The sequence below is a fragment of the Sturnira hondurensis genome, unplaced genomic scaffold (assembly GCF_014824575.4).
Source record: "Sturnira hondurensis isolate 20B ecotype Veracruz unplaced genomic scaffold, ASM1482457v3 Scaffold0009516, whole genome shotgun sequence".
Classification (NCBI taxonomy): domain Eukaryota; kingdom Metazoa; phylum Chordata; class Mammalia; order Chiroptera; family Phyllostomidae; genus Sturnira; species Sturnira hondurensis.
In genome coordinates, this window is record NW_028082147.1 from 493,235 (window position 1) to 519,061 (window position 25,827).

Here is a 25,827-nt window from a genome sequence, read left to right on the forward strand (position 1 = left end):
ATCATACCACCACCAACACCTTGTGATTTACAGAAGTTTAAATATTGGAGAAAATAATGGAAATATTTTCCAATCAGAACAAACTGATTAATAAGGAACTGGTTTCTAGGTTTATGGACAGTGTTACACTGAACAGAAGTCATACTGAATGTTGGTGCCACTACTTTGTCTTATGGTGTCCTGTGATTACCTTGTACCTAGGCAGAATGGCGATTTTATGTATTCCTAGGGGTGGGGAAGGGTGGCCAGTTCCTAGGCTGAGGTTTTGACTAATTGTTATTCAAAGCTTTAGTTACTAAAAGATTTTGAATAATCTTTGCCTAAAGGTTTATTAAGAAATATATTAGAGAACATACCATATATGGCAGCTGCAACTAACCTTGAAGAAAGAACTGAAATTCAGATACTTTTCTAGCCCAAGAGCGAATAATCAAGAAAATGTTTCCTTTAATTTTTGCTTCTAGTAAAACCTTTTAATCAGTTTCAAACCTGCAGTTTAAGTCTTAGATTTATGTCAGAACATGCTGTGAATGTGACATCAGAAACAGAAAAGTACTTCCCCTCCCTTACTCAGATTTTTAGATAAAATGTGTAACATGCCAATGCAATTGAGTCAAAATTAGTCTAGTCTTTTTAACTAGTAGAAGCCTGTTTCAAATCTCTTACCAAGCCATAATAATAGAAAGAACTTAAATTTTTTTAAAGTTTTATTGTTTTTTGGAGAAAGAGAGAGGGAGGGAGGGAGAGACAGAAAAGAAAGAAACAAACAAGCAAACATTGATTCGTTCTATTTATTTATGTGTTCATTGGTTGATTAAGTGCCTTGACTGGGGATGGAACCCATGACCTTGGTATGTCTAAATGATGATCTAACCAAGTGAACAACCTGGCCAGGGCTCTGGAAGGAACTTTCTTCCCTTGTATTTTTTTACTGTTGGTCTTTTTTATGTCCAAAGCAATTTTATTCAGTCAACAAACATTTAGTGAAGGCCTGTTGTTTTTGAAGTGCTGTTGTAGACCAACCTTGAGGATAAAGCAGTGAACCCAAAATAAGTCTTTTCCCTTTGGGGGCTTATGGACTGATTAGGGGTGGGGTGGAAAGACAGAGGAGTCAGATAGGAAATATGTAGTAGAATACAATTCTGTCTTATTTACTGTGCAACTTTTAAGGGTAACCTTTTTGAACTTTTTCTCATCTTTAACATGGGTATAATTCCTGCTGTACCTAGCTTGTGGAATTGTTTCTAGAAGCAAGTACAGTGAGTTAGTGGTTGTATTATACCCTTTGAATTCTTGTAGTCGGTAACTGTTACTACTATTATAAAAGGAAAAGGAGAATGGAGAGAAGGCTATTTATAAAGAAACTAATAGCCCTAGCTGGTGTGGCTCAGTGGATTGAGAGCGGACTGCAAAACAAGGGTCATTGGTTTGATTCCTAGTCAGGGCACATGCCTGGGTTATGGGCCAGGTCCCCAGTAGGGAGCTCAAGGGTCAACCACACATTAATGTTAAAAAAAAAAGAAACTAATAGAATGGATGGATTCCCTGGTGTAAGAGAGTCTAGTGTTCCATTATAAACTGTTTTGTGACTAATAGTCGTGTCTTCACATGGGCTACCATAACTCTTTCTGTAGATCTTTTTAAAAAAAATTTTATTGTTGCTTGATTACAATTGTCCCCATTTTTCCCCCATTACTCTCTCTTCTCCTACCCACCTGCCACCTCCCAATTCATTCCACTCCTCCCCCCCTTGTCTTTGTCCATGGGTCCTTTATATATATTCCTTGACTTGACCCTTCCCCTTCTTTCCCCATTATCCCCCTCCCCTCTGGCTACTGTCAGTTTGTTCTTTATTTTTATGTCTCTGATTCTGTTTTGCTCACTTGTTTGTTTTGTTGATTAGATTCCACTTATAGATGAGATCATATGGTATTTTGTCTTTTACCTCCTGGCTTATTTCACTTAGCATAATACTCTCCACTTCCATCCATGTTGTCACGAAGGGTAGGTGTTCTTTCTGCTGCATAGTATTCCTTTGTGTAAATGTACCACAGTTTTTTGATCCACTCATTTATTGATGGGTACTTAGGCTGTTTCCAGCACTTGGCTATTGTAAACAATGCTGCTTTGAACATTAGGGGTGCATAGGTTCCTTTGAATTGGGCCCTGGCTGGTGTGGCTCAGTGGATTGAGTGCCAGCATGCACAGCAAAGGGTTGCCAGTTCCATTCCCAGTCAGGGCACATAGAATCTGCTTTGAAAAGCTTACTGCATGACAGCACCCAACTGTGGTGAGGTAAGGGACCGAATGATTCTGTTTCAGTAGACAGTGAAGGGATTATTACAGAGAAAGTGATTTTGGAACTTGTTCTTGAGGGATGAATAAGAATTCACTAGGGAGACCAGTTACAATTAAGGCTATTCCGGCCAGAGGGAGCAGTTTGAGCATAGGAATGGATATGTGAAAGTATAAGGCATATGTCTGGGGAAGGGTGAGTAGTCTTTTACGGCTAGAGGATATTGCATTTGGTTTTTGACACATTTTGGTTCAGATACCTGCCTCCAGGAAACATGAAAGGAACAATAGGTTTTCAGCCCAGAAAAACTGAATAAGCAAACGTGCATATAATTTTAGAAAGTTATGGAATACTTAAGGGTCTCTGGACCCTGGAGTTGAGTAGCTGAGTTACAGTGGCTGGTGAAAGGAAGAGTTGATGGCTAGATGCTATGAAGGACTCAAAATACTAAAGAGTTTAAGTATTTTAGGCTTTTGATTAGGGAATTGATGGCCATTAAAGGTTCTTAAGCAAGTAATTGACATGATCTGATCTGTTTTAAAAGGTAGTTACTTGCTGTCTTCTCCATGTGTTTGATACAGGATTTAGGAGAGATGTTTAGAAGGTAAATGCCAAAACAAGTTTGAGGGCCTATTTTTATTTTGTTTTTGATTTTTAAAGGATGGTAGAAATTTGACTTGTTTGAAGGTAAAGGAAAAGGAGCCAGCAGAGGCAGATATTGAAGGTTTGCACAGGAGAAAAGGGAGATAATGAGGAAGCTGTGGGAAGAAATAGAATCTAAAGCTCATGGAGAGGTGAGCTTTAGATTTGGAAGCATGCAAATGTAAGTTGAAATCGGAGTAGTCACCAGCCTTGGATTCAGACACTGATCTGTGTACTTTTACATATGTTATTTCATTTAATTTTATAAAAATTCTATAGAGTTTGTGGTCATTCCCATTTGGCAGTTGAAAAAAATTATGGCTGAGAGAGATTAACTAAATGTCCCAAAGTTACCAGATAAGTAATGGAAGAGATCTGGAATTAAGGTGTATTTCAACTCTAAAGCTCATATCATAATTTCTGCATTAGAGGGTCTTTTAATGTCTGATGACCTCTTCTTTTTTTTTTATTGATTTGAGAGAGACAGACATCGATTTGTTGTTCCACTTATTTATGGATTCATTGGTTGATTCTCTTATGTTCCTTGACTCTGGGGATCAAACCTGTAACCTTGGCTTGTTGGGATGACACACTAACCAAATGAGCTATCAGGCCAGGGCAAATGACCTCTTTTTAAAAAATCTTCTATAGAATGGGTTACATTATCTGCAGCATGTTAAAAAGAGTGGGCTAGGGGACCTCAGTGAGTGTTAAAAGTCTGGAATAGCAGTTGTGGAAAAGGTAAGGGGAGCCAAGGAGAGATGAGCAAAAGGGCTGCTGGACAGCAGTCAGCGCCCAGCTGCCGTCAGACACAGTTTACCCAGTAGTTCGCCCACTGTGTCTCATGCGTTCTCAGTAAGACCCCATTGCTCGAATGCTGGTGATCTGGGCCTTCGAAGACCCCCTATACTGCGATGGAAGGCACTGGCGCCATCACGGACACGATCAAGTCACAAGTCCTGTGCTTCAGTTTCCTCGTGTCTAAAAGGGTCTGCATTAGTTGATCTCTCAAATTCTAGGATTTTTATGATTTACAACCAAAAATATTCCAAGGGGTTTTAGGAGAGGAAATGTATTTAGTGGCTGTTTTATGTTTTTAGGGAGGAGATGGTTGAAACTACACAGCTTTCAGATTCAAGTTTTCAGTTTAATTTCTCTATTATGTTTAAAGCACAAGGTGTGTATTTTTTTGAGCAATTTGAAAATTCTGACATATTTCCTTAGTGTAATGCATTTGCTGTCTTTGGAGTCTGAAGAACTGGGTTTTAGTTCCAGCTTTATCACTTCCTAGCCAGATGTGAATATTCGAGTCAGTTCATCTTTTTAAACTTTAGTTTCCTCATTTATTAGGTAGGATGGTAACAATCTCTTCAGAGGGGTTAGATGAGATAATGGAGGAAGGGGCCTTTGTAAACTGTTCAGTGATTAAATGTGAGGGAAGCTAGTGTCTCTGGCAAAGGAAAGGGGGCAGTGCTGTGGTCTCTGCTGCACAGGGGGAGGGAGCCCGGGTTGGAAGTGCACCCGAGTGGTGAGGGAGGTCTCTCGGGACTTGAACTGCTAGTGCACTGAAGTTAGACCTGTATTCCTGGTATATGATATTGCTGGGTGTTTTTTCAGATATACATTTAAAATGGAATGTAATCCTGAATCAAATCTGTGCCTTAAAAAAAACCTCCACTCTTGCCCTGATTGGTGTGGGTTGGTTGGGCATCATCCCGCAAACCGAAAAGTTACCGGTTCCATTTCTGGTCAGGGTACGTGCCTGGGCTGCCCACTGACCAACCGTTTGATGTCTCTCTCACACACTGATGTTTCCTTCTCTTTCTCCCTCCCTTCCCCTCTCTCTGAAAATAAATAAATAAATAAAAACTAAAAAAAAAAACCCAAACCCTCCATTGTTAAAGATTCTCTACATTCATTCTCCCAAATGTGCATCTCTTAGCCAGATTTCCAGGAGTATTTTTTGGATAGATGTCAACTCTTTTATTGAAGAGTAGATAACAATGTTACGGTTGTTGACAGAGCAGAGAGTTGCTTGGCTTGTTTCCTCTGTGGACGGCTAACTCCGATGGAACGTTTCTCTCTCACACGGACTCCCTCGCCCTGCCCGTACCCTGCCCTTGCATGCCGTCTAGTTGATAACCAGTACGCTTGATTTTGGGGACCCAGCTGCTTACTCTCTTTTGGGCACTTTGGTTGACAACACAGTGTCAGAAATTGGTGTGAAGGATTAATGATTCATCCTTTCCTTGAGTGATCTTTGCCCGTATCTCTGCAGGGCACTGTTCCCTGTATAGTTTGTTTACCTCTTTATTCTCCCTACGAGACAGTACCTGTACATGAAAATAAACTGAGTTTAAGATTCCTATGTTGTTGCTTTCAGTTTATCTAACCATTACAAATAGTAATTATTTGTAATGGTTAGATAAATAAATAGTTATTACAAATAATGCTGCACATAGACCTTTGTGCATATAATGTTTTCGAGAATGAAATTACTGGAATAGCAGCTGTTAACATTTATACATTGCTTTATTGGTATTACCAGATTGTTTGCCAACATTAATACTCTAATTTTCAGTGCAACCAACAGTTTACATTGCTTGTTTATTCACAACCAACCTTACTAATAATAGATTTTAATATTTTAAAATAAATGTATTTCCAGTTTAATAGTTATAAATGTTGTGTACTTATTGTTTTAACATTTTAATTATTAAGAAAATCAAACATGTTGTATATGACTAAATCCTGTTTTTGCTCTTTGATCATTTATTAGTTTGGGTCTTTATGGTCTTGGATACTTTTGTAATCCTTTTATTATGAATATTAATTTATTTTCAAGTGTATTTTCATTTTTAGTTTGTACAGAAACCTAAATATTTCATGCCATAGCTATTCATTCTTTTTTTGTAAGTTCTTGTATTTCTTCCATCATTAGAAAGTTTTTTCCCCAGAGCTGGGGTAAATATTCATTTTTCAACTTTTGTTTTATTTATTTATTTTTAGAGAGAGGGGGAGGGAAGGTAGAAGAGAGGGAGAGAAACATATCGATCGGTTGCCTCTTGTTTGCACCACCAACTGGACTGAACCCACAACCCAGGCACATGCCCTGACCAGGAATCAGCTGCCACTTTTCACGTTGCCAGCCACACCCACCAGCTGAGCCATACCAGTCAGGGCTCAGAAGACACTAAATTAAAAGTGTTCTTATTCATCTTGAGATGCTAATATTCACCTATGTTATTTGGTAACTTTAAAATTTTCACTTTATAAGAGATCAAGGATATTAAAAAATAGTATTTTTCTCACATTAGTGTTGATGATGTATTTTATACCTCAGAGTAGGGTTTACAGAGAAATGGTTGCTTACTTTGGGTGTTGATTTTTTTAATTAAACAAGGTTAAAAAGTGGAGGCTGAAACACTTTTCCCCATGTTCCGTGAATGACGGGTAGAAAGGGGCAGGATTCCCAAGGTCTAACAGCCTTACTTTTCTTTTTCCCCCTCCCTCACGACACCAATTAAAAATGCTGCCAGTGGCTACTAAAGAGTTAACTGTACAGAACCAGTCGTAGGTACGAAGAGTATTTTCCATTCCTTTTTACTTGCACACACCCAACTTTACCTCCTGTCCCTTCCCTTGAATTTAAATTTGAGGGAGAGTGTTACGACCTGGGATAAACTGAGTGTGTTTTTGCCATATTAGAAGGTGATACAAGCCTCTCACCACTTAGTGTTAACAATAAGACTGGGAGTTATACTAACAATCTCTTATGCAGTCTGTGTGCTTACATAAAATCAGATAAAAGATAGCTGGTGTCTGGGACATCTTTGTGTAACTGGGAGAGGGGCGCCATCCTTCCACCATAGCCACAGACCACTTAGGACTGTTCTGTTAAATGAACGTATCTTTGCATACTGAGGCAGGTGGTAAATGAGAAGTCTGTTTTTTTGCATTAATCTTTGCACACTTTATGTTTTTTTATTGTGGTAAAGTCTACAATTTTAACCTTTTTGTTTTTATTTTTTTAAAGATTTTATTTATTTATTTTTAGAGCGAGGGGAAGGGAAGCAGAAATAGAGGTAGAGAAACACCAATGTGTGGTTGCTCTCATGTGTCCCCAACTGGGGACTAGGCCCTCAACCCAGGCATGTGCCCTGACTGGGAATCGAACCGGTGACCCTTTGGTTTGCAGGCCTGCACTCAATCCACTGAGCTACACCAGCCAGGGCCCATTTTAACCTTTTTAAAGTGTATAGTGGCATTAAGTACATTCACAGTTGGTGCAGCCATCACCACTAACCATTTCCAGAACATTTTCATCATCCCAAACAGAAACTCTGGGCCCTCTGAATAATAAATCCATGTTGTCCTCCTCCCGCAGCACCTGGTAACTGCTATTCTACTTTATTTTTTTTTAACTGTCTCCTCTTTGTACTTATATCTGTTTTATTTTGTAGAAAATTAGGAGCTCTCTGAAATAGAAAAGCAGCGTTTAACTCTCTTCAGGGTACTTTGGAATTACTAATAAAAGGTTTAATGGATTTGGTAAATAAAAAACTTTAGTGTATGCTAGTGTGTGTTTTTTGTTGTTTTGTTTTTGTTTTTAGAGAGACAGGAAAGGAGGGAGAAGGAGGGGGAGAAACGTGGATGTGTGAGAGATACATGGACCTGTTGCCTTTCACCCCCCCCGCAACCAGGGATCTTGGCCTGCAACCCAGGCATGTGCCCTGATGGGGAATTGACCCTGCGACCCTTTGGTTTGCAGGTCAGTGCTCAGTTCACTGAGACATAGCAGCTTGGGCTTAATTACATTTTGATTCAGTGTATGAGAGTATACTTTTCTGTACATTAGCATCATTTATTTATTTGTTTATTAAATACCACAAATACTGGATATTTTATTTTTGTTTTTCTTTTTCCAGCTTTATTGAGCTTTAATTGATAAATAAAAGTTGTATGTATTTAAGGTATACAGTGTGATGTTTTGACGTATATATGTTGTGAAATGATTAACACAATCAAGCTAATTAACAACCGTCACCACACACAGTTACTATTTGTGTGTGTTGAGAACATGGGAGCCCTACTGTCAGCAGACTTCATGTATCCTGTATATTATTATTAACTATAGGCAGCAGGCTGTTCAGTCAGTCTCCAGAACTTACTCATCTTACACTTTTTTATCAATATCTCTCTTTTTTCCCATTTCTTCCCCCATATTGATATTTTAAATCTTCATACTTTTAGCTATTCTGATAGGCAGGAAAAGCCAAAACAACTCATTTTACATTGGCATTTTCCTCCTTAGTAATCAGGTTGAACATATGTTTGTGTTTATTAGACATTTGTATTTCTTTTTTTAAAAATATTTTATTTATTTATCTTTAGAGGGGAAGGGAAGGAGAGAGGAAGAGAAACATCAATGTATGGTTGCTTCTCATGCATCCCCTGCTGGGAACTTGCCCCTGCTGGGAACTGGCCTGCAACCCAGGCATGTGTCCTGACTGGGAATCAAACCTGGATCGTCTGGTTCGCAGGCCTGCGCTCAATCCACTGAGCTACACCAGCCAGGGCCTAGACATTTGTATTTCTTCAGTGAACTCCCTGTTATTCCCATTTGTCTATTCATGTGTCTTAATCACATAACTATTTTAAAAAGTCAGGATGACAGTAAGTATGAACTTCATTTCTTCACATTTTTAGTTGGGATAGAATTATGTTTGGAGATTTAACAAATAGTATTATTTGTTTGCTAATGTTTGCTGCCAAATTTGGTGTGTTTTTTTTTTAAAGATTTGCTACATTACTGAATACTGTAGTTTTTAAAAAGTATGTTTTATTTTGGGGCAGTTTATATCACAATGCAAGAAAGAAACAGCTATTACATTTTTCTGGGTACAGATTTTGCTGTGCTCACTGCTGATGAGTTGCCCTTGCTGAGGTCTGTAAGAATTTTTCCAGAAAGTACTGTTCTTTCTAACACACCGGTGATCTTTCCCCGAGAGAACTTCTGCTTGTCAGTGAGCCACACCTCTGTTTGAAGAGGTGATTCATGCCCCTCAGTGCGAACAGAGGGCCATGTTTAACTAGGAGGAGGAGATCACAGTTTTCCTTGGAAGGCAAATTAGTACTATTTTTACTGTCTTTACTCTTAATATATGTTACATATCGATTACTTGTACTTAAAAGTAAACCTTTTTTGAGTGTAACTTTTTTTTAACAGACTTTTAAAAGACATTTGTAGGACTTTACTAAGAACAGGATTGTAAATCTCTTTATGATGTTTCATTTTCTTCATGATAAGGCAAAAACAAATGAAGCCACGAATTCATTCTATTTGTAACTACCAAATTTCTGTGCAGAGTATTAACAAGAGTAGTTCAGAAATAGCAAAAAAAAAAACCCACGTCATTTTAGGAAACTGAAGAGATTTTCCATGTCTCTCCAGTTTCTGTTCAGAAGGGTAGATGATTTAGTGACGTAATAAACATATATACAGATTACAGCACTTAGTCCTTATATTAGGTAGTAGCACCTGTGAACAATAGTAGGTCTCTGGAAGAGCAGATGATACATTGTTTGTTTAATTGTGTTTATTTCTCTGATGATATACTTGTAAGTCAAGTCCAAGGAATAAAAGGAAATAATATTTTTATTGTCCCTTCTCTGTCAATGTCAGTGGCTTCATTATCTTAAAAGAAAAGATTTGGCTTCATTATCTTTTTTTCTAAAAAAAAGATTTTACTTATTTTTAGAGAGAAAAGAAAGGAGGGAGAAAGATAGGGAGAGAGCAGTTGCCTTTCCAGGGATTGGCCTGCAACTCAGGCATGTGCCCTGAACGTGAATGGAACTAGTGACCTTTCACTTTGCAGAAAGGTCACTAGTTCCTTTGGGCCTTTCACGCCCAACCCTCTGAGCCACACCAGTCAGGGCTCAATATCTTGATAATGTTTTTTTAAATTTTATTTATTTATTTTTAGAGAGGGAGAGAGAGAAACGTCATTGTGTAGTCGCCTCCTACATGACTCTCACTGGGGACCTGGCCCACAACCCAGGTATGTGCCCTGACTGGGAAGCGACCAAGAAATAGCAAACCTCTCAGATGCACAGTTCAAAATACTGGTGATCAGGATGCTCACAGAACTGGTTGATTATAGTCACAAATTAGAGGAACATATGAAGGCTAAACTAATTGAAATGAAGGGAAATGCACAGGAAACCAATAGTGATAGAAAGGAAACTGGGACACAAATCAATGGAGTGAACCAGAAGGAAGAAAGAAACATCCAACTAGAAAAGAATGAAGAAACAAGAATTGAAAAAAATGAGGAGAGGCTTAGGAACCTCCAGGACATCTTTAAACGTTCCAACATCCGGATTATAGGGGTATCAGAAGGGGAAAAGAAACAGCCATGAGTGGAAAACATATTTGAACAAATAATAAAGGAGAGCTTCCCCAGTCTGGCAAAGGAAATAGACTTTCAGGAAATCCAGGAAGCTCAGAGAGTCCCAAAGAAGTTGGACCCAAGAAGGAACACACCAAGGCACATCATAATGACATTAGCCAAGATTAAAATGAAGGAGAGAATCCTAGAAGCAGCAAGACATAAGGGGACAGTCACCTACAAAGGAGTTCCTATCAGCCTCTCAGCGGATTTCTCAAAAGAGACCTTGCAGGCAAGAAGGGGCTGGAAAGAAGTATTCCAAGTCATGAAATCCAAAGACCTACAGCCAAGGTTGCTGTATCCAGCAAAGCTTTTATTTAGAATGGAAGGACAGATAAAGTGCTTCTCAGACAAGGTCAAGTTCAAGGAGTTCATCATCACCAAGCCCTTATTATATGAAATGTTAAAGGGACTTATATAAGAAAAAGAAGATGAAAAATATGAACAGTGAAAGGACAGCAAACTCACAATTATTAACAACCACACCTAAAACAAAAGCAAACCAAGAGGACAGCTAGATCAGGAGTGGAACCATAGAAATGAAGAACACATGGAGGGTTAGCAACAGGGGAGTGGGAGGAGGAGAAGAGGGGAGAAGGCACAGAAAATAGCATAGCCAGTAGGTAGAAAATAGATAGGGGGGAGGGCAAGAATAGTGGGGGAAATACAGAATCTAAAGAACTTGAGACACGTGGTCATAAACTAAAGGAGGGGAATGGTGGGGGACGGAGTGTGCAGAGTGGGGGGGACTGAAGGGGGGGAATAGAACAACTGTAATGGTATAATCAATAAAATATATTTTTAAAAAAAGAACTAGAGACCCTTTGGTTTGCAGCCTGTACTCGATGCACTGAGCCATGCCAGCCAGGGCTAATAATGTTTTTAGACATTATATATTTTGATCAAGTGCAGAATCATGATGGAGCCAAAATCTGCTGAGTTTTGTTTTGGAGCCAAGATCAAGGAGTAGGGTGAGCTTTAGCAATACCTAGAAGGCCAGTCCTACTTCTCATATGGTTAAAACAAAAGAGGGAACCTTTTCTTTGCTACCTGTATTTCCATCATTTATACCTATCATAATGTACTAATTCCCATTTGTTTTTTTTTCCTTAAAAGATTTTATTTATTTATTTTTAGAAAAAGGGGAAGAGAAAGAGAAACATCAATGTGTGGTTGCCTCTTGCACTTTCCTTAATAGTAATACTGGGGACCTTGCCCACAACCCAGGCATGTGCCCTGACTGGGAATCCAACCAGTGACCCTTTGGTTTGCAGGCCAGCACTCAGTCTGCTGAGCCACACCAGCCAGGGCTAATACCCATTCATTATCATGATCCTCTCTTCTTCTCTACTAAGTATTTCTTCTTAAGGCAAAAAACCATAAACTTAATCATCTTTCTGTGCTACTTAACATTGGTGCTTGGCTTGTAATTGGCCTTTTATTCCCCCAACACATGGCTTTTATCACATCTTTAAAATATCAGAAATAAGTCTGAGGAGTCATCTGGCATCTTGTTGCTGGACAATTTAGATCTTATTTATCAGCCTGCTGAACTATTTTTTGTTTTTTTCCAGAAGCATAGATACTATCCAGTAATTTCTGATATCCTTGTTTTTAACTGTGGTGACTTGTTGTGGCTTGCTGAATCAAAGCAGCTGAATTTGATACAAGTTCTGTGTTGTTTCCTTCAAGAAATAACTAGTTTTTCTGGGCTTGAGATACCGAACCAGCAACTCCTGATCTCATCCAAACCCTGCAGATGTATTTTTCGCCTAAGAAACTTCTAATTGTTTTTTGAAGATTTTAAGACAGAAGGTAGGGGGGGAAGGGAGGGGAAAGAGAGGGAAACATCAGTGTGTCGTTGCTTCTCACGTGGCCCCCCACTGGGGACCTGGCCTGCAACGCAGGCATGTGCCCTGACTGGGAATTGAATTGGTGATCCTTTGGTTCCAAGGCCAGCACCCAATCCATTGAGCCACACCAGCCAGGGTGCATTTTTGCTTTTAATATCAGAAGTTATTAGCCTATAGTGCATGGTTCTGTGTTTCTTTAACTGTATTGACCTAGCTACAGTTCCTAAAGTTGAGGAACTAATACATATGAAGGATTTTGCTAAAGCTAAGAAGGGCGTAAATGTATTTCACAGTTCTCATACACTAATATTAATACCACCAGAACTACAGATACCGTTAGCAACAGGGGCATTTAATACCTGTTAGGTAAACTATAGGCCAAGACTTTCAGTAGTATAGCTGTAAAATAAAATAAAACTGAAGTGGTTTTTCTTTTTTGCCGTAGATTGTATGGACATTATCATAGCTACCAGTTAGATGTAAACCAGTTCCTGGTTCCCGGTGGGGGACGAGTGAGGGGCAACCATGCATTGATTTTTCTCTCTCTCTCTCCCCTTCTCTCTCCTTCCCTTCCCCTCTAAGATAAATAAAAAATAAAAAATAAAGATTATTTATTTTATTTTTTAGAGGGTTGGGGAAGGGGAAAGGGAGAGAAACATTAATGTGTGGTTGACTCTCACATGCCCTGCATTGGGGACCCAGGCCACACCCCTGGCATGTGCCCTGCCTGGGAATCAAACCAGTGACCCTAGGGTTCACAGGCCGACTGAGCCACATCAGCCAGGGCATCAAATGTGTCTATTATTATGGCCTTCTATCTTAAGACCTCCTTGCCCAATTTTCCAATTTTTCTCCTCTTATACCCCCCTGACCAGTATGTCAGGACATTTGCCTGTGAGTTATCTATGCTCTAATTTCAAACCACACAATGTAGGTGGTCAGGTATACTGCCCAAAGCTTTGCTCATTGGGAGGGGTTTCTGTTACCACTGTCTTTCAATGCCATTGCAGCTACTACATTTTTTAAATGATTTTATTTATTCATTATTAGAGAGAGGTTAAGAGAAGAAGAATGAGAGGGAAAGGATTGCCAGTGTGTGGTTGCCTCTTGTACACCCTGTACCAGGGACTTGTACCGGGGACCTGGCCTGCAACCCAGGCATGTGCCCTGATTGGGAATCAAACTGGCGACCCATTGGTTCGTAGCCCGCGCTCAATCCACTGAGCTACACCAGCCAGGGTAGCTACTACATTTTTGATTTGTGCCCACGTACAACCATCTGTAGAAAAGGTGAGGTTTTTTTCTTTGTCAGCTGGTGGTTTAGGCCCTCATATGGCCAAAGGTATGTGCTAAGGGAGTGGTGCTTGTGCAATAGTGCCAGATGATACGAGGTTTGGGCTGTCTGCTAATGCCGTGATTTCTGGTACTGCTTGTGCTTGAAACTGGATGTATCGCTTTCATTACGCTAGATTCTGGCTGGGTCCACCCAACATTATGAGTCTTGCAGAACTACGTGATGATGGTGGGTGATTCTGGGTAAATGGTCATGTGGCGTACCATGGGCAGGTGTTCCTTATCTACAAGGACCCAGCAGCATGCCAGAAGTTGTTTTGCAGAAAGCATACAATTTTCTGCTGCAAATGGATGGCCTCACTCTAGAACCCCAGAGATATGTGTAATGATATCTCCCAGTGGGAGCACTGGGGCTTGCCATAATACCATAGGATCTGCCAGGTTATCTGCATCACCAGCTAGGCCTGTAGAGTCCTTCTCTGTTCTGGCTACTCTTGAAAGTGGCAACTTTTTGTGTCACCCAGTATAAAAGAGCAGTATTCTCAGGTGTTGTGCTTCCTTCTTAATGGTGGGACATACAAGATACAGTTATTTATTTGGATGCCCTTGCTCGAATGGCATGTCTTATCAAGTCCCTAGCCACTGGGCCTATAAAAATTCTACTGATGTAATTGGTATCTGAATCTTTGTAGCATTTATCTCTCACCCTTGGAGTCCTGACAAGGCATTTAATGTGCTATCAGTCTTTCACTTACCTAGCTCAGTTAGCATGATGTTGTTAATTTAGTGGTTTACCGTGATTTTCTGCAGGAAGTCCGGATGGTACGTATCTCTTAGGGCTATGTTAGTGAAAGGGAGCCAAGATTGATGTAGTCCTGTAAATGTGTGTTGTAATCCATTCTGTGTGAATATGATTTGTTTCTGATGCTATTTTCTTTCTTTTTAAAAAATTTTAAAATGTATTGATTTTAGAAAGAGAGAGAGGGAGAGAGAAAGAAAGAGAGAGAGAAACACCAATTTGTCATTACACTCATTGATACGTTCTTGGGTGATTCTTGTATGTGCCCTGACTGGGGGGTCGAACCCATAACCTAGAGTTATCAGAATGAGGCCCTAACAACTGAGCTACCTGGCCAGGGCTTATAGGGATAAAAGAAAAAGTTTATTTCTTCAATTTCTGTGTTAATCTTCTGTAGAAAAGGTACCACATCTGGCATCTTTGGTGTTCCATGATCGCCAAACTGGCAGCTACATTGTGACAACTGTTAGATTGAGTTTGTGGTAATCTGCTGCCTTCCTCCAGGATTTGTCTGGTTTCCATAGCAACCACAGTGGTGAATCCTGCATCCTCTTTTAACAGTATAGCCCTAGCCCTGGTTGGTGTGGCTCACTGGATTGAGCACTGGCCTGTGAAGCAAAGGGTGGAAGATTCAATTCCCAGTCAGGGCACATGCCTGGGTTGCGAGCCAGGTCCCCAGTAGCAGGCTCGTGAGAGGTGACCACACATTAATGTTTCCCTCTCTCTTTCTTTCTCCCTTCCCCTCTGTCTAAAAATACATAAAATCTTAAATTAAAAAAAAAAGAATTTAGCTCTAATTTCTCACATTGTCCCTCCTTCAGCCCTGGGATACAATACTATTTTGTTTGTTTTTTTAATTTATTATCTTAGCATGTGGTGTAGGGCAGCCCTCAGTGGTTTCCTTCCACTTGGCCTTCCCCAATATGATAGCTCTTATCCTACATGCTAAGACTCAAAATGGAGGTTGCACTAGTTTCCAAGTATGTCTATTTCAATTATATAATACGCAGGGACCAGGGAAGCGATCACTAGGAGGTCTACAGACCCAGTGGGCCTATTGTCAACTGGGTATTGGGCCAGGACTCAGTTTATTTCCAGGTCCACGTTAAGTCCATGATGACACTTCCAGACTCCAGATGTCAATGTCAGCCTGCCCTCAAAACATTAGTGTTCCCGTTTACCATTACCCCTCAGTTTCCCGTGTTCCCAGTTTACTGTTACCTGGATGAATGGCCACAAGCAGGGCCAAATATATTATCTCTATGCCTCGTATTCCTGGATTGAGAGTGAGCAAGAGAAACTGTCCACCAGAAGTGCCATGGTTCTTCCAGCCCAGACGGGGATAGGATGGGCAGGGGGTGCCCAAGTGTGTGGCCAAGAGGCTCCTGGGAGAATAGGAGGCAGTAGATCATGTGTGTGAGCTGAAGCCTCAAGCCCTCAGCACGTTTATTATTTGCCCCTTCAGACTTCACTTAAAGAACACAAATTTACAAATGAAATTACCAAGAACTTTAAGACAGCAACTGCACAGCATTAAACTTCAAGTGCAGCTCTGACTGGTGTGGCACAGTGGGTTGGGCATTTCTCACTGGAGGGTTGCTGATTTAATTCCCAGTAGGAGCACATGCCTGGGTTGTGGGCTGTGTCCCTAGTTTGCGGGCATGTGAGAGGCAGCTGATCAATGTTTCTCTCCCTGTTTCTCCTTTCCCTTTCCCTCTCTCTAAAAATAAATAAATTAGGAAAAAAACCTTTTAAGTGCAGATGACTTCTGAGTGTGGAGTCTGTGAGACCTATGGCATATGGGGTCTTAGAGCCATAGGTTTCTTAGGGAATGTTACTCATCCAACCCTCAGTTCTCAAATGTCTCCCATCTCAAACAGTTTAGCTCTCAACCAAGTTATTCATGGAAAACAATAATATATTTTAAAATGAAAATTATCCTTAAATATTTTATGAAATTTTTATATTACAAATCTGATTTTCACACCCTTAAAAACAAATCTCAGTTGACAGTGTTCTCACTTTATAAGTTGTACATTTCTATAATGTTATACTTTTAAACTATAATCATTGTTACTGAATTGGGTTCATTCTTTTAAAGATCATTTATTCCATTTTTAAGCATAATATTTATTCTTTTCTCTTTTTAGAAACTATACCCTACCTCCATAAACTGGTTAATACTGACATGGAAGATCCACTTGGTGAGTACCACCTACACTTTTCTTAGTAAATGGTCTTTGTGTTTCATCCTCACCTCCATTAAGCTTTGAGAGTAAATTAATTTTTTGTGTGTTCATTATGCTACTCTCTCAATTAGTGGTTCTCAAACTTTTTATCTGAGGATCCTTTTATACTCCTAAATATATTTTGAGGGCCCCAAAGAGCTTTATTTGTATGACTTGTATTTGTTGGTGTTTATTATAAGTTAAAACTTAGAAATTTTGAAAATATTAATTCATCTAAAATAACATCAATAAATCCATTACATATTCTATAAATAACATTTTTAATAAAAGATAACTCGCAAAATAAATTACTGAGAGGAGTGGCGTTGTTTTATATTTTTACAAGTCTTTTTACTGTCTGGTATTAAGAGAAGACAGTTGGATTCTCGTATCTGCTTCCACACTCATTCTTGTGTGTCATCACATTCCATGTGGTCTCTGGAAAATTGACTGTACAGTTGGAAGATAATGAGAATGAAAAGACAAATAGCCTCCTTATATTATTATAAGAAATAATTCTAACTTGCCATTAGGGATTCCCCAGTGGTCCCTAGACTACACTTTGAGAGCTGCTTCTCTAGAATGCTAATTAATTCAAACAAAACAAGAACTATTTGGCAAATTAAAATAAGAAAATCTAAATTCTCTATCTAACAACACAGTTAAGGGAATAGAAATCTCAATACACAGAGATTTAGTATCTGCCTTTTTTACTAAAATGGCAGTTACTGTGTATTGAACCCTATTTTCCTATAGACTCTAATTTCAAAGAGAAATACAGTCTAGGATATTCAGTTATTGAAAAAAATTATGGACTAGAAAGTATAGTTAGAAAGTACTTCCCACTTAAAATATGCATCAGTACAGAGGGAACCAGAGACAGTTTTCCTTATTTAACCTCAGCATGCATGCTGGAGGAAGATTTTGATCCAAGCATTTGCTCATTTTTTACCAAACGGGAAAAGTCTGAGTCTCCTTTTATATTAGTGTAATCTGAAGAAACATAGTAAGAATGTTACCAAGTTTATAGTCTGTTCACGCCCAGCGACCATTGATGACTGTGAGTAGGCACTTGTGCAAAAATATCAGACAGCCCAGATTAATAGCCCTTGTCTTGGATTTGAGAAGACTTCTTAAAAACCTTGCAAAATCAGAATTTCTCCTCTGATTTTAATGACCCTAAATGGCTTTTTTATGACCTTGGCTTTTCCCCCCACCTGAAGGATACCTTACATCGTGTCTAGTTCATCAGTGAAATCCTTGGTTTGAACACCAGAGGGCAGTTAGTACTTTATTTATAAATGTACAGTTTTATTATCAAGTTAATTCTTGAAGGGATTATTTATTAACAATTTGATTGTAGTTGCCTGGTGAGAAATCCTAAAGAACATGCCCATATGGCCAATGAGAGTAATGTACAATAACTCCAAAGGTCTTTACTGGAAAGATTTTTCTCGCTGACCTTCAACATCACCTAATTCAAGCATAACTTAAATTTGATTTAATCTAATTAATTTAAGTTTATCATCGAGCTAATTAAACTTAACTTAGATGAAGTATAACTTAAATTTACTGGAGGATACCGAAATAAGAGTTGCTATGGAAGTTGTAGTTGACCAGTACTAAGTTGCAACATAAATTGAAATGTGCTTTGATCACTGGTATGGGAAAAACATTTGTGTTCTGTGCTAGTGAGATTTTTCCTCTAATACTTCAAATCTTGGAATTTGTAAATTGGTTAACATTTGCATTCATAAGGTGGATTTTAGAAAAATAGAAATGATTCATAGTTATATATTTAACACCCAGTCTCATTCTGTCTTATCCATTGCTTCTTCAGATGTTATACTGATTTTTTTCTTAGTTGCCTGCAAAACATACATATGATGAGAATTTGGTTGGAGTTATGCTCCACACAATCCCACTTGACAAAATAAAGATTCTGAATGTAAAATTAGTTTGTTTTTTAAGAAGATGGAGTCTACATAAGATGGGGTGGGGGTTTTGTTAGCTTAGCTAACAGTTATGTGGAGAGATATATTGAGAATTAATTTTTTTATTAAAAAAATAAAACTGATCAATTTTTATCCATCAACTTCCAGTGGGATTTACCTAAGGCTTCTAGGACTTTTTCTACATGGGCAGGTGTTTATATATTTTATTATATATTAAAATTCATTAATTTTGTTAGTATTGACACTTGTTAATACCACTACTGATCTCATTGGAAAAGTCTTTAAATTTTCAAAGTTGTCAGGCTCACTCTGATATGATTTTCAATTTTTTAATTTTCTTTTGGAAGTTTGACTTAATATTACTGACAACGCATACTGTCATGTTTTGTTTTGTTTTTAGTAACATACTCTATTCAGTTTTGAGAAAATAATCTGTCCGATATCTGAGCATGAATAACATAATCTGTCATTCAGTCTTTCAAGTGAAAATGGTATTTTATGACAAAAAACTGACTAGTTCATCTTGCAACTCAGGCACACAAGTGCCTTTCCTGAAGTTAACTATTGCACTTATGTTTAAAAAGACATACCAAAAGGTTGCATTATTAAAACTAGTAACCTTTATGTTTTTATCAAGGATATTATTTTTGTTTTTTAAAATATTTTATTTATTTATTTTTAGAGAGGGGAAGGGAGGGAGAGAGGAAGAAAAACATCAATGTGTGGTTGTCTCTCGTGTACCCCCTAGTGGGGGACCTGACCTGCAACCCAGGCATGTGCCCTGATGGGGAATCAAACCAGTGACAGGCCAGCACCCAGTCCACTGAGCCACACCAGCCAGGGCCATTCTTTCTCCTCCCCTCCCTCCTCCCCTCCCTCCTCCCCTCCCTCCTCCCCTCCCTCCTCCCCTCCCTCCTCCCCTCCCCTCCCCTCCTGTCTCCCCTCCCCTCCCCCCCTCCNCCCCCCTCCCCTCCCCTCCCCTCCCCCCTCCCCTCCTACATTCTTAAAGCTGGCATTATGCCCTGGCCAGTATGGCTCAGTTTGTCGTGGGCCAGAAAACCAAGGGGTTGTAGGTTTGCTTCCCAGTCTGGGCCTTTGCCTAGGTTGGTCCCTGGTCTGGATGCATATGGAGATAGCCAATTGATTTTTCTCACATCGATGTTTCCCTCTTCTCTCCCCTCCCCTCTCTAAAATCATCAGTAAACATGTCCTGGGGTGAAGATTTTTTTTTTTTAAAAAGCTGGCATTATTTTTAACTTCAGTTATATAATGGCAAAGACTATGAGGCCTGTTACAATTTGGTGCTACTGCCTTAGTTTGTGTTAAAGTACCAGCAGTTTTGCCCACCATTGCTTTTGGATTATTAGAGTAAGTGTCAAAATGGTGAAAAGGGCAAATAACTCTTTAGTATTATTAAGTATATAGTTGTACCTCTTGGACTCCTGAAAGGATCTCAGGGATGCCCAGGGATCAATGAACTGTACTTTCTCCAGCTTCCTGAGATTTGTAGAGTAGAAGTCATGAGCAGAGTCAGGACTTAGTCTTGGAAATTGTATTGGGCAGTGGGGTGAAATGAGCATTCTGAGCTCTGAGCATTCTTCTCATTAGGCAGGTGCATATTTTGAGAAGAGATTCACTTGCGTTCAGTCAAGACAAGCTGATGGCCAGGCTTACCTCGGCCCTGTGTTCTTATCTTTGAAAAAAGGATTGATGGCAGCAGAGATTTTGTTGGTGATGGCCTTTCGTGTGTCTCTTGAGTTACACTGCTCCAATCTGGATAGGTGCCCCTCTGTGTGTGATACACAGCTGTTGTCTGGGGCATTCTAGTTACCTGGCAACTCTGCTGCTCTCCAGTGTTTCCTCTTTTGTTTCCCAAGTCTTACGTCTTCCTCTTTCTTGATTGTCAGTGGCCTCTTGATGTTGGACCTCCTGGAATAGTTCTCTAGTTTTTGTCTTTTTCCTTTAGCTCTGACTCCTGGAAGATTTCTTTATCTTTACCTTCTATTAATTTTTTTACTGTTATGTTTTACCTTCTAGAAGGTCTTTTTTTATATTCTTTGAATGTTTCTTTCATAATATTCTTTTATTGTTTCAACAGATTTTCTTTGCTGTTTTGTCTCTTTTCCCTTAAAGTGACTTTTCTCTGTTTTGATCTCTTTTACATTAGGGTTTTCCTGTGATGTCTATTAATGGATGTGTCTGCTCATGATTAAGAGTGGGAAGGTTTAAATTAGAAGCTTTAAATGCATAGGCTGGTTGCCTTGGGACCTTACTGTAGGGTGAGCTCTTTGTCCCTGTTGTTGGTTAACTTCTCCCTACCAGTGCCATGGACCAGGAAGCAGAGTCTTCCCACCACTGTTTAGGTGGGGTGAAGGGGTGAGGAGCGTTGGTGGGGGTTGCTGCATTCAACATTAATTGTGCATATGTTCACTTAATTCCCTTCAGTTTTCAGTACTGTATTCCCACCAACAACTGCCTTTTGTGCCCTCCCAGTCCATAGAACATTTGTTTTGTCCCTTGTAGAAAGCAGACCTCCAAAATTCTGCCAGGGTGGGTGTGGAGCCAGCATTCAAGGTTGTCAAGTGGGGAAGATAGTAAAGGGATCAAACAGCTTCCCCGAATCTCCTTATTTTATTCCCTTCTCTTTCATCCCCTGCTTCACAGTGGTAGGATACAGTAAAAGTATCATTAAACTCCATTGATATATGCAACCAGGTGTTTTTTTTTAAGTAGTGACTGCACTGTACATAAGTGTTAGGGGAAGGAAGGGTCCGGAGAAACTGTGTATACAATTATGCTCCTGCGATGCCTCGCGTACCTTACTAATTGACATACATTGCATTAATTTCAGGTGGACAACATGATTTGATATTTGTAGATATTACAAAATGATCACCACATTAAGTCTAGTTAACATCATTTCTTTTTCTTGTGATGAGAACTTTTATGATCTGTTCTCTTAGCAACTTTCAGATGCCTAATACGGTATTATTAACTACAGTTGCCATGCTGCTCATTACATCGCCATGACTCAGTTATTTTATAACTGGAAGTTCGTACTTTTGAATCCCTTCACCCCTTTCACCCCACCCCACCCCACCCCACCACTTTTAAAAATGGCTCATTCCCTCTTGGACTTGCTTTCTTCCTCCCTTATCAACTGTTTGTGGGTTAATAGCCACTCTCCCCATAGCACACCTGAAGAAAAGGTTCTGAAACCTCAGCATACAGAAACTCCTGAAGGTTTTTTGGTATAGGACAGCATCTGTACGTATACTAGATTGCCTTCCCAAAATGTTTTACATCTTCTAACAACTTCATTAAGTTTCTGTATTATCCTCCCATCCACAGGAGTGAACACAATTTGGTTTAAAAATTTGATATGTGTTTGATGAAATATTTAATTAAGTAGATTATTAATTTGAAACTAGATTATTTTATATGCATGATGTTCTGGGAACAGATTTACAAGGTAACTTCTCTTGTAGATTAGAATTTATGTCACATAGGAAATGGGAGAGAAACAGTTAGTTAAGGTGGAAAACAGAAACTATATCCTAAACAAATAAAGTCAGTTATTTTCTTCATACTCTGTATCTCAATTATAAATCATTATTATGATATAAAGGGTTTTTTCCTACCTATTCAAGGACATATGGTAAGGAGCCACACTCAGTCAGAGTATGCATTTGACATCAGTTCATGGGAAAATTGTGTGATGTTATGTTGCTACCATCTGAAGTTCAAATGTGCTAATAACACAGTCCTTCCCTCCCTCTTCTTTAAGAACGAAGGATAAAATATGAACTTAATTAGTTTTGAGATCCTTGGGATGTGGGAGATAAATTCCTCTGGAATTAAACAATGCCAAAAATGATGTTAGTTTTCTTTTTCCCCTGTGGTTTTGAGCAGAAATTTAATATAGCATTGTTACGAACAAAAATATCTTCAGTCATCTTATTTCCTGATAAGACCATGAAGTTAGGGAGGGCAAGATCTTTTTACTGTTGTATCCCACTGCCCCAATAGTAAGCACACAGTACATATTTGTATGTATTTCTCTTACTGTGGTTTTAAAATTTTCACATAGGGTAGAACTACCCATCTTAAGGGAAACAGTACATAGAACCCCGTTTCTCTGAGCTTGAGTAACACAGATGTCAATACAGTTTTTTTCTCTGTCAGTAGAAAAAGATGAGCCACAGTACTGGTAAAGGAAGCCTGACAGGCAGTCGCGCTGACGTTCTGGGCTGTCTCCCACGTCCCCTTGCCAGGTTTTATCACTTCCGACTACTACTTACTGCCTAGAAAACCAAAGCAAGTGTGATATGGTGACGGCATATGTAGACTGGTTTTCATCTGAGCCCTTACCAATGTGTTGTGGCTGCTTCATAGGCAATGATTATGAAAATTAAAATTAAAAGAGAAGAATAGGGATGTATGGCTTTCACTTATCATTTTGTATGGTTTGCATTTTTGGACTGTCCAATGTATTTTATTTTTCCAAATGTGAACAGGGATTTTGTCTGGGTTGTAGCATTAGGGGCATTTTTGTTTCTTCATTATATTTCTCAGGATTAAAAGTGAAATATATAAAAACTAACTTCTTGCCTTGACCAGTGTGGCTCAGTTGGTTGGGCATCACCCCACAAAGCGAAAGTTGGCCAGTTCTGCTCCCTGTCAGGGCACATGGCTGGGCTGCGGCCCAGTCCTCTGTCAAGGTGTGTGTGAGAGGCAACCAGTCAATGTTTCTCTCCCTCTTTTTCTACCTTCCCCTAAGAGTAAATTAAAAAAAACTTAAAAAAATTAAAGTAACTTCTTAAAGGAAGAAAGAGAATAAGAAGCCGTAGTTAAAGGGTATTAAATATGCTAATGGTCATTCTGTATGTACAGCTTACCTACTATACCTTTTACAACTCTATTTAATATTGCATCCTTTTCAAATATAACTCATACTTTACTCTCCCTATGATATTCTGCCTCCCCTATTGAACTCTAACACAATTGACTTACTCCCCATTTATTCATTTGTTCACTAAACACAGACAAATCAGCAAGGCTGTGGAGTCAAACATGAGTTAAGGTCCCAAGAATCTACCATTCTTGGCTGTGTTCTTTTGGGTAAGACATTTACTCTCTGATCTTCCATTTAGCTGTAGAACAGGGATATGAATTTTGCTTTTCTCACAAGGTTGCTGTAAGAATGAAATGAATTAATGCTTGCAATGTGCTTATAAGCACATAGTAAACACACAATAGCTATAATACTCTCTCCTGGGCACTAAGGGTGTGAGCAGGAATAAGACATGATTCCTGGTCTTACGGAGCTTTCAGTTTGTTTTAAGCAGTTGCTCCCTAGGTGCTCCCCAGGATTCTTTTTAAAAAATTTCAGATTGAGATATAATATATATATATTATATCTCAATCTGATATTTATATATATAATGTATATATACACACACACACAATAAAATTTACTCTTTTTATGTACATAGTTTTGTTTTTTCACAAACATAGAAGGTTGAATGACCGCCACCACACTCAAGATTGGAGTATTTTCTTCACTCCAAAAAGTTCACTACCTACCTTACATAATCCGTTTCCTCCCCTTTCCCTCACCCCTGGCAACCACTTACCTAAGTTGTGTCCCTTTTTCTGTAATGTTATATCAACAGAACTAAATGATGTGTTGACTTTTGCATCTGTTTTTTTTTTCTTTACAATTTTATTTGCTTTTAGAGAGAGGGGAAGGGAAGGAGAAAAAGGAGAGAAATTGACTGGTTGCCTCTCTCATGCCCCCAGTGGGTACCTGGGCCTGGACCCAGGCGTGTGCCCTGACCACAAATCAAACCAGAGGCCGTTCTGTTGGGAGGAAGCCCAACCCACGAGCCACACTAGTCAGGGCTGCATCTGGTTTTGTACTTAGCCTACTGCTGTTGGGACTCATACATGTCGTTGTATGTTTCAGTGGTTCACTCCTTTCATTCCTTTTCTAGAATTTCATATAGTTAGAATCGTATGCATTTAGGGTTCCTTCATGTCTTTTTGTGGCTTCATAGCTCCTTTCTTTTTAGCACTGAATGATGTTTTATTAATTGGATGTATTACAGTTTATTCATTCACCAGATGGACGTAATAGTTGCTTCCAAATTTTGGCAGTTATGAATGAAACTACTGTAAACATCTGTGTGCAGGTTTTTGTGTGGACGTGCTTTTAGGTATTTGGGTAAATATCAAGGAGTGCAATTATTAGAATGTGTGGTAAGAGTAAGTTTAGTTTTGTTAGGAACTATCAGGTAATCTTCTATTTTGCATTCCCACAGTAATGAATGAGTGTTCCTGTTACTCTCCATTTGGTTTTGTCATTGTTTTGGATTTTGGCCATGCTTAATAGGTGTGTAGTGGTATCTCATGCTGGTTTCAATATGCAGTTCCCTAATGACTAATGATGTTGAGTAACTTTTCATGTGTTTATTTGCTACTCACATATTTTTGTTGATGAAATGTTGTTCGGATCATTTATTATTTTTAAAAACTAGCTGTTTTTCTTGCAAATTTTTTTATTTCTAAGGTTTGTTTTACATAGCCGCATACAAGTTTTGTTTTAAGGTTTATTTATTTATTTTTAGAGAAAGGGGAGAGAAACATCAGTGTGTGGTTGCCTCTTGTGTGACTTCACTGGGGACCTGGCCTCACAACCCAGGCATGTCCTCTGATTGGGGAATCGAACCAGCAACCCTTTGGTTCACAGGCCGGCCCTCAGTCCACTGAGCCACACCAGCCAGGGCTCCATACGATTTTTTTAATGAGATATGTGTTATGCAAATGTTTTCTCCCAGTCTGTGGCTTGTCTTCCCAGAAGTTTTTATTTTTACTTTAAAAAATTTTTATTTATTGATTGATTTTAGCTAGAGAAGATGGGGAAGCAGGGAGAGAGAGAGAGAAAGACAGACATGCAGACATTGATTTGTCGTTCCACTTATTTATGCACTCATTTGTTGATTCTTGCATATTCCTTGACAGGAGTTTGAACCCACAACCTTGGCATATTGGGGATGATGTTCTAATCAACTGAACTACCTGGCCAGGGCGAGAAGTTTTTATTTTTTTATTATCTTTAATCTTTTAAAAATTCTTTATTATATATTTTTTCAGTATCAAGTATCCCCTTATACCCATCTCTCCTCCCCAATCACCACACTGTTGTCCATGTCCATGAGATCTTCTCCTCTTTGCTTGGTCCTTCCACTCCCTGGTCCCCATCCCCCAGAGCTGTCAGCCTGCTCTGTACAGAAGTTTTTATTTTGATG

General features: G+C 39.1%; 1 protein-coding gene across 6 annotated transcripts in view; it reads left to right on the forward strand.

Moving 5' to 3' along the window:
• PHACTR4 (phosphatase and actin regulator 4) overlaps positions 1 to 25,827 on the forward strand; it is an 84,007-nt gene that overhangs the window by 2,600 nt on the left and 55,580 nt on the right. For all 6 annotated transcript variants that reach the window (XM_037057171.1, XM_037057172.1, XM_037057168.1 and 3 more), the window contains one exon: positions 16,485 to 16,538. In XM_037057171.1, the coding sequence (XP_036913066.1) occupies positions 16,523 to 16,538 (16 nt within the window). In that variant the 5' untranslated portion in view covers positions 16,485 to 16,522. Of the gene's footprint in view, positions 1 to 16,484; positions 16,539 to 25,827 lie in introns of those variants that run through there.